Genomic DNA, 14,045 nt, shown 5'->3' on the forward strand with positions numbered 1-14,045 from the left:
CCCCCCCACACCGTGACCAGGACTATATTGTGGCTTTGGGATTGGAGTAATTTCCAACGTTTAGTTTTGAACTTTATTTTCTTGGAGAGGTAAGAAGTGTTTCTACACTTTGCCACTAGATAGACACTGTTTTGTTAGGTGTGGGAAAAGAAAGAAACACCAGCGCCAAAGAGAATAAGTGGGAATTGAGATATAATGCTATATATCATAGATGAAAAACAGATCGCAGCTGTCCTAATTTTGGGAAACCAAAAACGTGTGAGAAAATAAAGAAAAAAAGCACTGATCTTAAGTAACTCTGTATAAACCTCCCAAGCTGATAAATATAGGCCTGGATTCACGTAGCACTTACGCAGACGTATCTCGAGATACGCCGCGTAAGTGCACATATGCGCCGTCGTATCTATGCGCCTGACTCAAAGCAAGATACTTCTGTAAATAGGCTTCATCCGACCGTCGTAAGTTTCCTTTGCCGTCGTATCGTGGGCGCATATTTACACTGGCCACAAGGGGCGCTCCCATTGATTTACGATTCGAATATGCAAATGAGTGAGATACGCCGATTCACGAACGTACTTGCGCCCGGCGCATTAATTAAACACGGTTTACGCAAGTCGTACGTCCGGCGTAAAGTTACGACTCATAAAGCAGGTTTAAGTCAGCAGCATCAATGCAAATGGCTGCACCAGGTAACACAGCCGTCGTTTTTTACGTCGTTTACGTAGTACGTGAATAGGGCTAGATGTAGGTTACGTTCAAGTCGTAGGCAGTGATTCGACGTAACTTAGGCAGTTCTTTCGACGTGATTCTGAGAATGCGCATTGGGAAGCATCCATGGGACGGCGCATGCACCGTTCGTTATTCGTATCTTGATGGCACTCAGCCCATCATTTACATGGGGTCACGCCTAAATTAGCATGGCTTACGCCCCGCTGCCACTTACGACGAGTTACGCCGAGGGAACCCAGCGTAGATTAGGGAGCAAGTGCTTTGTGAATCCTGTGCTCGCCACTCTGCGCTACGTCGGCGTAGCATATATTCGATACGCTACGCCGGCATACCTATGCACCAAGGTATGTGAATCTGGGCCATAGTGTCTTATAATGTAAACCTCACCTCTAAATGCCACTGCACAAACTTTAAATGTGCAAACTGTGCCTAAATAAAGTGCAAGCTGCTCTATGACATATAGTGCAAAATATCAACTCACCAGAGTTAAAGGACAATTAAAAAATAAAGAATAATAAAAAAATAAATACTAGTAAATAAAAAATATATAATAAAGCCTTTTTAATACAATATCGTACTATTGGAGCCTTACTTCTTCCATTTTATATCCATGTGGGAGCTGTATAAAAAAAAACTGTGAAACAATGTTGCGGATGGAGATTGTTCAGAGGCATAGGTGCCGATTTATATTATTACCAGCCATCAACTCTGGTGAGTTAATTCAGTGCGATTGGTGGATTACACTGGGTGGCAAGTTGATTACACACAGTATTACTGTCCATAAGGAAGTCACTGAGATCTATAGTTTTGACCCGATGGATTTTTCGTTTGGATTACTTTATGGACTATTTTTCTTTTGGATTATTTTCTTTGATTTTTATATATTTGATTCTTGAGATTATTGCACATATATTTTATGTATTATGAATTTTTGATTGTTTGTGAGCACTATGCACATTATCGCTTTGTCTTAATGTAATGTAGCGCCCTGCTCCCAATGAGTGGGCGCTATATGTTGAAATTATAGTTGCCTGGGCAGTAGTTTGGCCCAGAGAGATTTGTTCAAATTCATGGCTCTGTCGCTGTCACCGCTGGTCAGAGATGGAAATGCAATAGGCAAGATGCATTGGGTGATTCTTTCCCAGAAGCAGCCCAGAGGGCGTGGTCAACCCTCTGTGCATTCTGGGAGGGGGTACTTAAGGGGCAGACACCATTTTGTGGGGTTTGTCTCAAGATCCCACCCTGTGGGCCTTCTTGGCCTCAGGGATGTGTTGGCAGTTACTGCCTCAGGGCCACGTTGGGGACCGAGCAATTGAGGACTCAATTGGAGGATAAATCTGGATCTCAAAAGTTTATCTCACAGTGCTGCCGGAACAGCTGAAAGATCCAGGCACTGTGAGTTCTACCTTCACCTAGTCTGTGGCAGAGACTATCAAACAAGTTCTACAATTCACCTAGTCTGTGGCAGACTATCCTTTGATCGAGCTTCGCAACGTCTGCTAGACCAGTGAGAGTGGGCCTATCCGGTGGTCGATGAGTCCAGCGTGGAACCAGCAGCTCCTTCGGGGGTAGTGCTACAGTAATATTTTGCATTATATCTCAGAGCAACTTGCACTTTATTTAGTCACAGTTTGCACATTTAGGCCTGGATTCACGTAGAGCGGCGCATAGTTATGCCGGCGTAGCGTATCGAATATACGCCGACGTATCGCAGAGCAGCGAGCACAGTATTCACAAAGCACTCGCTCCCAACGTTGCGCCTGCGTAACGTAAATTCCTCGGCGTAAGCCCGCCTAATTCAAAGTAGGTGGAAGGTGGGCGTGATCCATTTAAATGAACCGTGACCCCATGCAAATGATGGGACGAACGAACGGCACATGCGCCGTCCCGTGGACGCTTCCCAGTGCGCATGCTCAGAATCACGTCGGAACGAACACCTAAGATACGTTGAATCACTGAACGTAACCTACGCCCAGCCCTATTCACGTATTACTACGTAAAATACGACGGCTGTTCCGTCGTCCATACCTTTGCATGGGATGCGCCTCCTTTATGTGGAATAACTTTACGCCGAATGTACGTTCGTGAATCGGCGTATCTCCCTCATTTGCATATTTGCAATGAAGCGGCCAGCGTAAATATAGCCCAAGATACGCCAGAGTAGGAAAGTTACGTCGGTCAGAGGAAGCCTATTTTCAGGCGTATCTAGTTCTATGGGCACGGCGCATAGATATGACGGCGCACATTTACACTTACGCGGCGTATCTCGAGATACGCCACGTAAGTGTTACGTGAATCCAGGCCTTAGAGTTTGTGCAGTGGCATTTAGAGGTGAGGTTAACACTATACTATTTATCAGCTCGGGAGGTTTATGCAGAGAGACTTAAGACCAGCACTGCATTTCTTTATTTTCTCACCGTTTTGTTAGGGGACCACTGTCTATGACAGCATTTGCCATCAAGGAGTGGATGTGTCTATCCCTGAATACCATGGGGTGGCTGTTAAGGAAAGCAACTTCACAGCGCACAAGAGTGTGTACAATTTAGCACATGTTCCCATGGATGTATGTACACATGCATGTCTTTCTATATGTAAAGGGCCAACAACCTGGTACGAGGAAGCACAGCATTCAGCCTGGTGCAGTATAAAACAGTCTCTCTCAACACGGGTTCCTCCAGAGTTTGCTAGGGGTTACTTGAGCAATGAGCAACTTTTCTCTTTCAGATAAGTCACCACTTTATTTTTTAAGCTCTCTGTAGCAGGGGTTCTACCCAATGACTGCTGATGTAAGGGGCATGCTTTCCAATTGACCACCAATGTAAGGGACATACTTTCTACTGTCCATCAATGTGAGGAACATTTTCCCTGTGACCATCAAACAAATGTATAGCGAGTTGTAGATATAGTAATCACTAGCATAAGTTCCTTGAGCCCAGAAAGTTCATTCAATAGTTTCTCCATGTTAAAAAGTTTGAGAAACACCGGTATAAAGTGTCAATTTATACCCTTTAAGAGATAAGGAGTTTAAAGTTAGATTGTTTTACATCAGATAAACGTTCTGTTTGTTAATCAAGTAGAAGCTCTTACCTGTCCATGTCTGTGGTGCTCTATAGGTAACATATCATCAATGTCACTTGATGTCAAAATAGTTCTAATAGAACCCACTTTCTTTTCCATCTTTTTGACTTCATTCTCAATAGCACCAACCTCCTAAAATTGGAGAAAGAAATATTTTCATGGCAATATTTACATTCAGATTACATTTGAACCCACACATGATATATCCTAAGATGGCAAGGTTGTAACTGCTTTGTCATCTTTCCTGCCCTGAAATCTGTCACTGCCAAGTCTCACCATTCCCAACATGCCTTATAACAGCAGCCACCAAATGACTCTCTGAAGTTTATAAGCAGCTTGTTAGAACTTACTACCTACGGAAATATATTCTGAACTAGTAATATAGTATGCATTACCTAAACAACTGTGTTACTGGAAGAAGTATACTCTGGCCCGGATTTACTCCCTTTGCCGCCCCAAGGCCGGGTCCTTCAATAACGCACCCCCCCCCCCCCATCGGCCCCGTTATGGTTCGTACTGCGGGACGACAGGATATTTTCACCCCCTGTTGCCACGGCATCGCCAGGGGCAGATCCAGAGTCTAGTCTCTAGTCTGCAAATTGTCCACTTTTCATGTCACCTGCCACACCTTGCGGATTGTCACTTGCCACGTCACCTGCCACACCTTGCGGATTGTCACTTTCCTGCTTAGGTGGGGGAACGGGGATTGTCACTTCCTGAGTCAGGCAGCAGAGAGATGATGTAATCACTCTGTTGCCTGCACAGTGAGTGAGGGCAGAACTCCTGGGATGTAGGGCGGGCGCCGGGCGGTGAGAGATGTTATCTCTCTGCTCCGCCACCCGCTGATTGGCCAGTCCACCCACCGAGCCTCCCAGCTGGCCGCTTCCTGTCTCTCTCACCCGCCCGCCAAGCCGCCTTCGCTCGCACAGTCAGTGTGACTGTGTGAGCGCCGAGCGGATGGGCAGCCCAGCAGCTCACTCACCGCGCCGCCCGCACAGTCATTTGTACGTCGAGCCTGGCCTTGGTGGCCTTGTCAGAAATCCGACACAGAGTATACTTGAATGTACTGACATTGGTTATGCTTTCATAACACCTAAATTAGATTTAAACCCCTTGGCTCACTCCACCAGTTAACCTTTAAATAGGCTATCCCCCCTTCAGTCCATCATGAATGCTGCTGCCAGATTCATCCACCTTACAAACCGTTCCTTGTCTGCTACCCCTTTCTGCCAATCCCTCCATTGGCTACCTAACTAATTAAATTCAAAATACTAACAATAACCTACAAAGCCATCCACAACTCAGCTCCCAGCTACATCACTAACCTAGTCTCAAAATACCAACCTAATCGTCCTCTTCATTCCTCCCAAGATCTCCTGCTCTCTAGCTCCCTTTTCACCTCCTCCCATGTTCATCTACAGGACTTCTAAGCTATTCCTATCCTTTGGAATTCCCTACCTCAATCTGTCCGACTATCTCCAACTCTATTCACTTTTAGGCGTTACCTGAAAACGTTTCTTTTCAGAGAAAATCCTATCCTGCCTCCACCTAACAACTGTACTTGAATTTTCTTCATCGGATCATTCCCCCACAGTTATTTTCTTTTGTATCCCTCTTAGATTGTAAGCTCTAATGAGCAGGGCCCTCCGATTCCTCCTGTGAAGAATTGTATTACAACTGTACTGTTTGCCCCATCGTTGTAAAGCGCTGTGCAAACTGTTGGCGCTATATAAATCCTGAAAGCAGCACAGAGGGCGTGGTCAACCCTCTGTGCATTCTGGGAGGGGGTACTTAAGGGGCATTTTATAGTTGGCCCCCCTACTTTTGTCCTTGTCCCCCCATGTGCCCCCCCTAAATATGAAAGCTAGAGATGCCACTGACTATAAACAAACACATAACTGCACATGTGCAGGAGTGACAATCTTACTTTTGTCAAATATTGGATTTGTGGAAGAACATTTAAAATTCTTTGCTGAATATCCTTCACTTGGCGTTTTACTTCACCAAGGCTTTCTACAATCTCATCTGTCTCGCAGATGACAGAAAGTTCCCCGAGTTCAGAGCTGATGGTGTCCAGGAGGAATAGTTTTCCATCAGCATCATCCAGTGCAATCTGCTCAAAGAGAACAAGAAACATTCACAATCTTAGCAGCTTTACGTGATCCTGAGCTAGTTTGGAAAGTGCATAAGATGACAAAAGTAAAGAAAAGAATGAGGAAGTGTTGAGGTGACCAATGGAGATCTCTTCTGATGATCCTAGTTTTTTTGGCTGCCAGGCTAATCCATTTATACATTCTACAATACGCATGTAGCACCCTGGTGTTTGGGCAGGGTTGCTAACCAGTTTAGTTTGCCAGGTAGTAATTGTCCTGGCTAATTGTTAGGAGATCCACTGATTTCCCCCAAATTCTGGAATTGCTACACAAACTATGTACAGAATGCCTTCATGTTACCAAAATTACATTTAAAAAGTGGTTGTGACCTCCTTTAGAAAAACGGCACGATCGCCGTTTCTAAAGTGCAAATGCGCTGTAGACATCGGTCCCTGTCTCTATTGGAAATATCTCCTAAACTGTGGAGGTTTAGGAGATAGTTTGAGCACCTACAGGTAAGCCTTAATCTAGGCTTACATGTAGGTAAAAGTGGTTGTACAGAATGTACAGTGTGAATAACATTAAATTACAATATGGCTTGTGTAGAAATGGTCTGAATTTGTTTTTTCTTGCAATATTTTCCCAGAAAGTGAAGATACCCTCTAAACAAAACTCCATTTAGCCCCTAGACCCAGGCTGCATAGAGTATGATTTTAGATAGGAATAGAGCATGTTCACTGGACAAGGAGAATTTTCACTTAGCTTAGTGAATGAAACGCGGCTCTGTCCACTGCAAATACCCAATAAAAAAAGTCTCACTAAGACCCCTTTTACACTGAAGCGTTTTTACAGCGTTTTGGCGTTAAAAATAGTGCTATTAAAACGCTCATAAAACGCTCTCCATGCATCTCAATGGACCCTTTCACACTGAGTCCTGCAAGCAGCATCTTTGGAGCAGCTTTTGGGCGCTGAAGAAAAACACTCCAAAAAACGCCCCTCTCCATTGAAATGAATTGAAAGCGCTGTAAAAACGCCTTACCCTTTCACACTGAGGCACTGCAAAAACGCCCTAAAACGTTAGGGTCTTAGCGGTGCTTTACCAGCACATTGGGATTGCAAATGAGGCTTCCCTCGAAAAACGCCCCAGTGTGAAAGGGGCCTTAAAGAAAGTTCACTTTGCAAACTGAAAATGTACGAATGAGGTGAAGCTGTGCTGACTTAAATCACTTAATCATGAGCAACTAGAAAAAGCAGTTAAATTTTCCTTGCATGTGATTGGGTATTTTTTGTAAAGTGAATTCTAATGCCGTGTACACATGATCGGGCTTTTGCCCAGCCAAATCACATCGGAAATTCCATCGAAAAAAAAATAGAACACGTTCGATATCTAAACTCCGATGGAATTTATTGGAATTTACGATGGGGCTACACACGATCGGAAAACCCAATGGAAAAAGTCCATCGGAAATTCCGATCGTGTGTACGGGGCATAACTTTGCTTCACTCAGCTAGGCGACAGTTGACTTTGCAATGTAAACAGTAATGTTAGGCTGGCCTTACATTAAGTACATTTTCTTTCCTTTGACCACGGTCGATCGTTTGATTCCCCCTCATTGACACAGTCAGTGTTGATGGGAGAAATCTCTCCTCTAGTTATTGTATTCTGACAGTGGGAGGTTTCCCCGCCATCGGAATAGGATTACTGCTGCAGGCTATTTCCAGCAGCAGTAATCATAAAAAAAAAAAAGAAGATGACAGCCTGGTTGTACTATGCGACCGTCGGAAGGCTGTCAATCAAATAGGAACGCCCAGTCCCGAAGATCATACCCGGAAGCGGCGGGAGAACATCTATCTCTACAATGGTAAGTACGGCATTGATTTTAAAAAAAATAACTGTTTCTGCTCCCCTTAATTAGCTTAAATCTAATGTTAAAGAAAAAATAAAAATTCGGGTGAACTCCCGCTTTAAGGGGCAAAAAAAAAAAAGTAGTAAACTCTGCTTACCCACAGCAGGGCTAAATGTAAAGAAAACCCACCTGCCCAGTGCCCGGAAATGCATGTCACAGTTATTGGGCAATATGATTTGCGCATCCCTGTAGTTCAGGTGTGTGGAAAACAGGATAAGGAAAGTCCTACTCCTTACGGAGATAATGTATATGCATGTCTATTGTTCTTACCATTAGAGCATTAACGTGTTTATTTAGAACCTTGGCAGAACAATCCTTCAACTCTGTATTTATCAAGCCATCTGTAATCTGGATCCACAATTTTGTACTTTTCAAAGTGTCTTCATATTCTTCTAGCTTGCTAGCCGCCTGTCAAAAGAATATAAAAACTTTTAGGTGATAAACAACACAGATACATCGCAGGTCAGTAATATTTAGCAAATACAAGACTACACATGTATCTCAGAATCAATTTACAGATTGTTGGCATTCAAGTTTTGTCCCTTGATACAATACATCATCATGGATATGTTTTGGTGAAGAAAAAAACAGCACCAAAAACGTTCATATCGAAACGAAAGCCTGGTACACACGATGAGATTATCGGACAAATGATCGTCTTTTTTTTTTTGTACATGCTAGTCTCAATATCGAAAACTAAAGTTATGACAGAATAAAATTCTTAAGTAATGCAACGTATTGTATTTCGGATGAAAACTGTACAAGAAAAACGTTCGTGCGTGTCCCATCACATAATTTCACACAACCTGCCCTGATCGGCTCTTGAAAGCTGTGCACTAATAATTAGATTGTACAATCGCTTTTAAAGCGGTATTTTTCATACGATTTTCTGATCATGTGTACTAGGCCTAAGTTGTCTATGGGCTAGATTCAGGTAGGGCAACGTAAATTTGTGCGGGCGTAGCTTATGTTATTTACGCTACGCCGCCGCAATTTAGAGAGGCAAGTGCAGTATTCTCTGCTCCGTAAGTTGCGGCGGCGTAGCGTAAATCTGCCGGCGTAAGCACGCCGAATTCAAATTGTCAAGAGGTGGGCGTGTTTTATGTAAATAAAACATGACCCCACGTAAATGACGTTTCTCACGAACGACGCATTCGCCGGCCGTGAACGTATCCCAGTGCGCATGCTCCTAATCACGTCACAAATAGTCAATGCTTTCGACGTGAACGTAATTTACGCAAAGCCCTATTCGCGAACGACTTACGCAAACGACGTAAACGACGCAAACGACGCAAAATTCAACGCTGTCCCGACGTCCATACTTAACATTGGTTACTCCTCATATACCAGGAGTAACCTTATGCCGGAAAAAGCCTTACGTAAACGACGTAAAAAAATCCGCCGGGCAGAAAGAATAAGACAACAGTAAAGTTAGCCCAATTTTTTTATATATTGTGAAAGATAATGTTACGCCGAGTAAAATGATACCCAACATGTCATGCTTCAAAATTGCACCCGCTCGTGGAATGGTGTCAAACTTTTACCCTTAAAAATCTCCATAGGCAACATTTAAAAAATTCTATAGGTTGCATCTTTTGAGCTACAGAGGAGGTCTAGGGCTAGAATTATTGTTCTCGCTCTAACGATCGCGGTGATACCTCACTTTTGAACACCGTTTTCATATGCGGGCACAACTCACGTATGTGTTCGCTTCTGTGCGCGAGCTCGTCGGGACGGGGCGCTTTAAAACATTTTTTTTTATTATTTATTATTTACTTTATTAATTTTTACACTGAAAAAAAAAATGGATCACTTTTATTCCTATTACAAGGAATGTAAACATCCCTTGTAAAAGAAAAAAGCATGACAGGTCCTCTTAAATATGAGATCTGGGGCCAAAAAGACCTCAGATCTCATATTTAGACTTAAATGCAAAAAATAAATAAAAAAATTGTAAATTTAAAAAATTACAACAAGAAAATATTGCTTTAAGAAGCATGGACGGAAGTGACGTTTAAACGTCACTTCCGCCCTGCTATGCTATGGGGACGGGTGGGGGCCATCTTGCCCTCACTCGTATACCAGCCAAGCAGGAGACAGCACCCGATCGCCTCCGCCGCTACTGATGGCGCGGGAGAGCGGCGGAAGGGGGGGCCCTCTCCCGCCGCCGATAACAGTGATGTCGCGGCGAATCCGCCGCGGAGACCACTGTTATCGTTTACAGAACCGCTCGCAGGAAAGATGGATATCTCGGTTGTGGCAGCAGCTGCTGCCGTTACTGAGATATCCATCTTTAAAAACAGAACGTATATAGTCGTGAGCAGGTCCTTAAGTGGTTAATGAAGGTGCAACATTTAGCAACTCACATGGTTGATCGGCTAACTTCTAGAAGGATTTCTAGCAGGATCAGGATAGCAACAATTAAACAAACCAAATTTAATAGACCAAATAGAATCAAATGGGAGAAGTACATTGTTATGGTTTACATAAACTTGTTATCAATATGGTACAAGGGACAGGTACATTTAAATTCCAACATAGCTGGACCAACCTAGATTTTATCCTATTAAGCATTGACTACTAATAAAAGCGTATTATAAATAACAATGGTGCTTATCTTAGAAAAAACAATACAGGTACAGCACATCCATATCACTCACCTTGTTCAGGTTAGCAGATCTGCGTTCAGCAAGGTAGGTGACTTGCTGGTAATAGTTCAGTGGTTCAGTCACTTTATCCATCCACTCTTGAGCGAGGCTAGGGTCCTCTTCTGCCATGTCCTGAACCTCCGACTCCAGCGCATGCAGCTTTGAGTGCCAACTATCCACTTCATCCCAGACTTTCTGCAAAAAGGGACCCGTAAAATATCAGATCATCTCTTCATGTTAACTCTTTGGCTGATCTTTGGTGGCTCTTACTTAGACAATAAGGTCTTAAAGGTATACATACAGTATACTTTTGTGCATTGCATGCTGAGCTATATGCGTACATCATCCAGGTGAGGGCTACCATGCCAAACTGGTACAAAGGACAGTAGCGGATATTAAACATTTATTTAATTTTTAAGATACATATATAGTGCTGTGGTGCGGAAACCACTGACCGATGGAACAGGTATACTGCTGTGGTGCAGGAAGTCACTGATGGATGGATCACGACTTACCTTCTGCAGTTCTTTAGCCTGGAAGATATTTTCAGTTTTTACTGTTAACTGAGCCTCAATGTTTTTGAGCCCGGCTGAAATTTCATTCACTCTTTTGGTCATAATGTTTTGGGGAGAGCACTGATCAATTTCATTTCGAACCTAAAATGAAAACATACAAAACAGAGTTCAGATCGTTTATTGTGCATATTGATCAGTGGTGGACAAACGGGTCAGATTATGACAGACTATAGACAATGGGTGCTCAACCCGAGTCCCAGGAGCCCTCTCATATGGCCCATGACTTCCTGCTCTGGGATTGGAGGTTGGCAAGCCTAGATCGCGGGTTGCCAACCCGCTGTCCCAGAGCATCAGGGTGGATGGAATCGGTGATAGAGGAAGAAAGTGGCTGCAGAGGGAGTAGGAGCCGCATAAGCCAATGCTTCCTCTCTATAGCGCCACCTCCTGTCCCAGGTGGAATGTATTTGGTATTACGCCACCCAAAAACAGTCAGCAATGCCAGCAGGAAAAAAAATTTAAAACAGTATATTAAACACCACAGTTTAGCAATGGGCATATTATGTATTAGAGTGTTTAAACAATAAAAAAAATTAAAATAAAAAAATGGATCCTGTTCCCTTAAAAAATGTTATCCAACAGTTCTTGTGCTGTGTCATTGGGCCACCCAAAGCATGGACACTAGGGCACATGTTTGTTATCCATCCATACAGGGATTGTATCATCACATAGTGGCTTTACAACCACTTTAAACATCATAGTTTTGCAATAAGAAAATATAACCACTTTCCAAAAAAATAAATAAATGGCTACTTTTACACTGAGGTGAAGAGCAATGTACCTGCGGCTTTCCTGTGGGTTAGCTGAGCCATAGACAGTTTAACAGGAGTTTTGGTGCGCTTTCAAAAAAGTGCACCACACCTGCAGGACACAATAATAGTCTATGGCAAAGCACAGGTGCAGGGCACTGCCCTGCACCCGCTGTGTGGGTAGACCACAGCGCATCAGTTTGAAAGTAGCCTTAGGCCCCGCGTCCGCATATATATATATATATATACACACACACATACAGGGCCGGATTCCAGACAAGGCCAACAAGGCCAGGCCTTGGGGCGGCACTGTGGCTGAGAGGAGAGGACACTTTCATTTCGGGAGCTCCCCCCTGTCATGTCATGCCATTCACGGATTGTGAGAGGAGAGAAAACTGAGGGAAGAGGAGGTGAGCAGCGCTTCTCAATGCAATTTTCAGCAGCAGCACCCCCCGCCTCTCAATGTCATCACCCCCCCGCTTCTCAGTGTCTTACCAAAAAAGTCCCCCGGCGGATAATGTCCCCCCTGTACTGCGGGGGGGCATTGAAGGACCCGGCCTACACACACACACCTCTCAACATATCAACATATCATCATAATATATATATACACACACACACACATATATACAATATAAAAAACACACACACTTATATTGTAGACAACTTACCTTCTCTTCCGTCTCATGCAGGAACTCTTGGCACTGTGTAGCGTATGACCGAAGTTCTTCTGGGACTGTTTCTGCGTATCGGTCTTGCAGTTTCTCCATAACAACCTGGGCCTTTTCCTTTTCTGAACCAACCAACCTGAGAAGCTCCTGAAATAAGACAACACATGACTGCAATTAGTTCCATAGGAAAACCCCCAGCTTGTCCCACTTGAATTATTTTGAACCTTGACTGATTGTTGATAATCACTAGCAATAAGGAAAAAGTCAATCACCCATTACAAAAAAAAAAAAAAAGTGTGGGTAAGACGGTTCACTGTTGCTTTTTACCTGAGCTGAGGCAACATTCAAAGAGAATAAGAATCACAACAGTGATCCAATGATCGGGTGGCTCAGAGAGTGCAGTGTCATCTTTCATATAATTAGAGCGATCAGTACGGCTTTTCATTCAGCGAGAAGAATGAACGCTGCTGAAAGCGGACTTGGGTAAGTGTTCTAATGTCAGCCCTGGACACAATCTAATGCCTGTGTTCTGGTTGGAAGTCCCATTCCACAGCGGGCGTTATTTAAATGTAAACAAACCGGCACATTTCCCGTCCGGTGCTTTTCAGACTTTAGAGAATAAGATTCTTTGGTTTGTCTGAGTTTTGTATCTCCACTGAACAGGTCTGGCTCTGGGCCAACGCACCAGACGACTACGAATGAATGAGAAGGAATGTGTATTGATAACACTCCCTTGTGAACATAATTGTTAATGTCTGCGGTGACACTTGAGAAAGCACCAATGCTTGCAACAATACTGGCTGTGCACAGCCCACACAGTTAAAGGATCACTCCACCAAAACCTGCATTTACGTTTTGGATAGATCCTGGTAGACTGAATTTACAACCAGTGTCTTAAAGAGACCCTGTCACCACCTATTACACTGCTGAACAGGGAATTCAATTACGAATACATACAGAAACCCTGACTGCTGCAGTGATTTCACACTGAGGCTGCATTCACACCTGAGCGTTTTGTCGCCTGAAGCGCGATGCTCAAAAACGCTAGAGGGGAAAAAATACATTATTCCCTATGGAGATGGTTCACATCTCCACTCCAAAACGCCTGACGCCGAACGACTGAAGCTCAAACAAGTTCCGGACCCTTTTTTGTCGCGCGAATCGGGCAGGTTGGGCGTTTGAGCGTTTCTATTTCCCATAGAAAGTAATGCAAACGATCGATTCAAGCGACTAGCGCGACAACGAGCGTTTGCTACGGGCGTTTTACCGCTTTAATCAATAGAACATTTCACCCAGGCAGAAGATAAAAAAAATCTACCAACATAGCAACAAGTGATGAAAAGATGATCATTTTTCCTATTGCTAAAATAAAAAACGTCGAAGTACAAAAACGTCGGACGACGCTGTATGCAAACGCGCAAATAAGCATGAATACGCGCGACAAAACGCCGGAAAAAAAAACGCCGGAAAAAACTACCAAACGACCTACGCTCAGGTGTGAATGCAGCCTAAGGCTCCATGCACACTGGCGTAAAAACGTTACTTCTACGGGAGTTTTGTGTTCTGCCTGTAGAAGCAACTCAATGTTATCTTATGTG

The 14,045-nt window shown here is 43.7% G+C and overlaps 1 protein-coding gene across 3 annotated transcripts in view; it reads right to left on the reverse strand.

Moving 5' to 3' along the window:
- SYNE2 (spectrin repeat containing nuclear envelope protein 2) overlaps window positions 1–14,045 on the reverse strand; it is a 431,618-nt gene that overhangs the window by 185,651 nt on the left and 231,922 nt on the right. For all 3 annotated transcript variants that reach the window (XM_040333402.1, XM_040333400.1, XM_040333403.1), the window contains 6 exons: window positions 12,448–12,594; window positions 10,971–11,111; window positions 10,468–10,650; window positions 8,078–8,215; window positions 5,735–5,920; window positions 3,817–3,939 (listed from right to left, as the gene is read on the reverse strand). In XM_040333402.1, the coding sequence (XP_040189336.1) occupies window positions 3,817–3,939; window positions 5,735–5,920; window positions 8,078–8,215; window positions 10,468–10,650; window positions 10,971–11,111; window positions 12,448–12,594 (918 nt within the window). The remainder of the gene's footprint in view (window positions 1–3,816; window positions 3,940–5,734; window positions 5,921–8,077; window positions 8,216–10,467; window positions 10,651–10,970; window positions 11,112–12,447; window positions 12,595–14,045) is intronic.

Source organism: Rana temporaria, chromosome 13 (assembly GCF_905171775.1).
Source record: "Rana temporaria chromosome 13, aRanTem1.1, whole genome shotgun sequence".
Taxonomy (NCBI): Eukaryota; Metazoa; Chordata; class Amphibia; order Anura; family Ranidae; genus Rana; species Rana temporaria.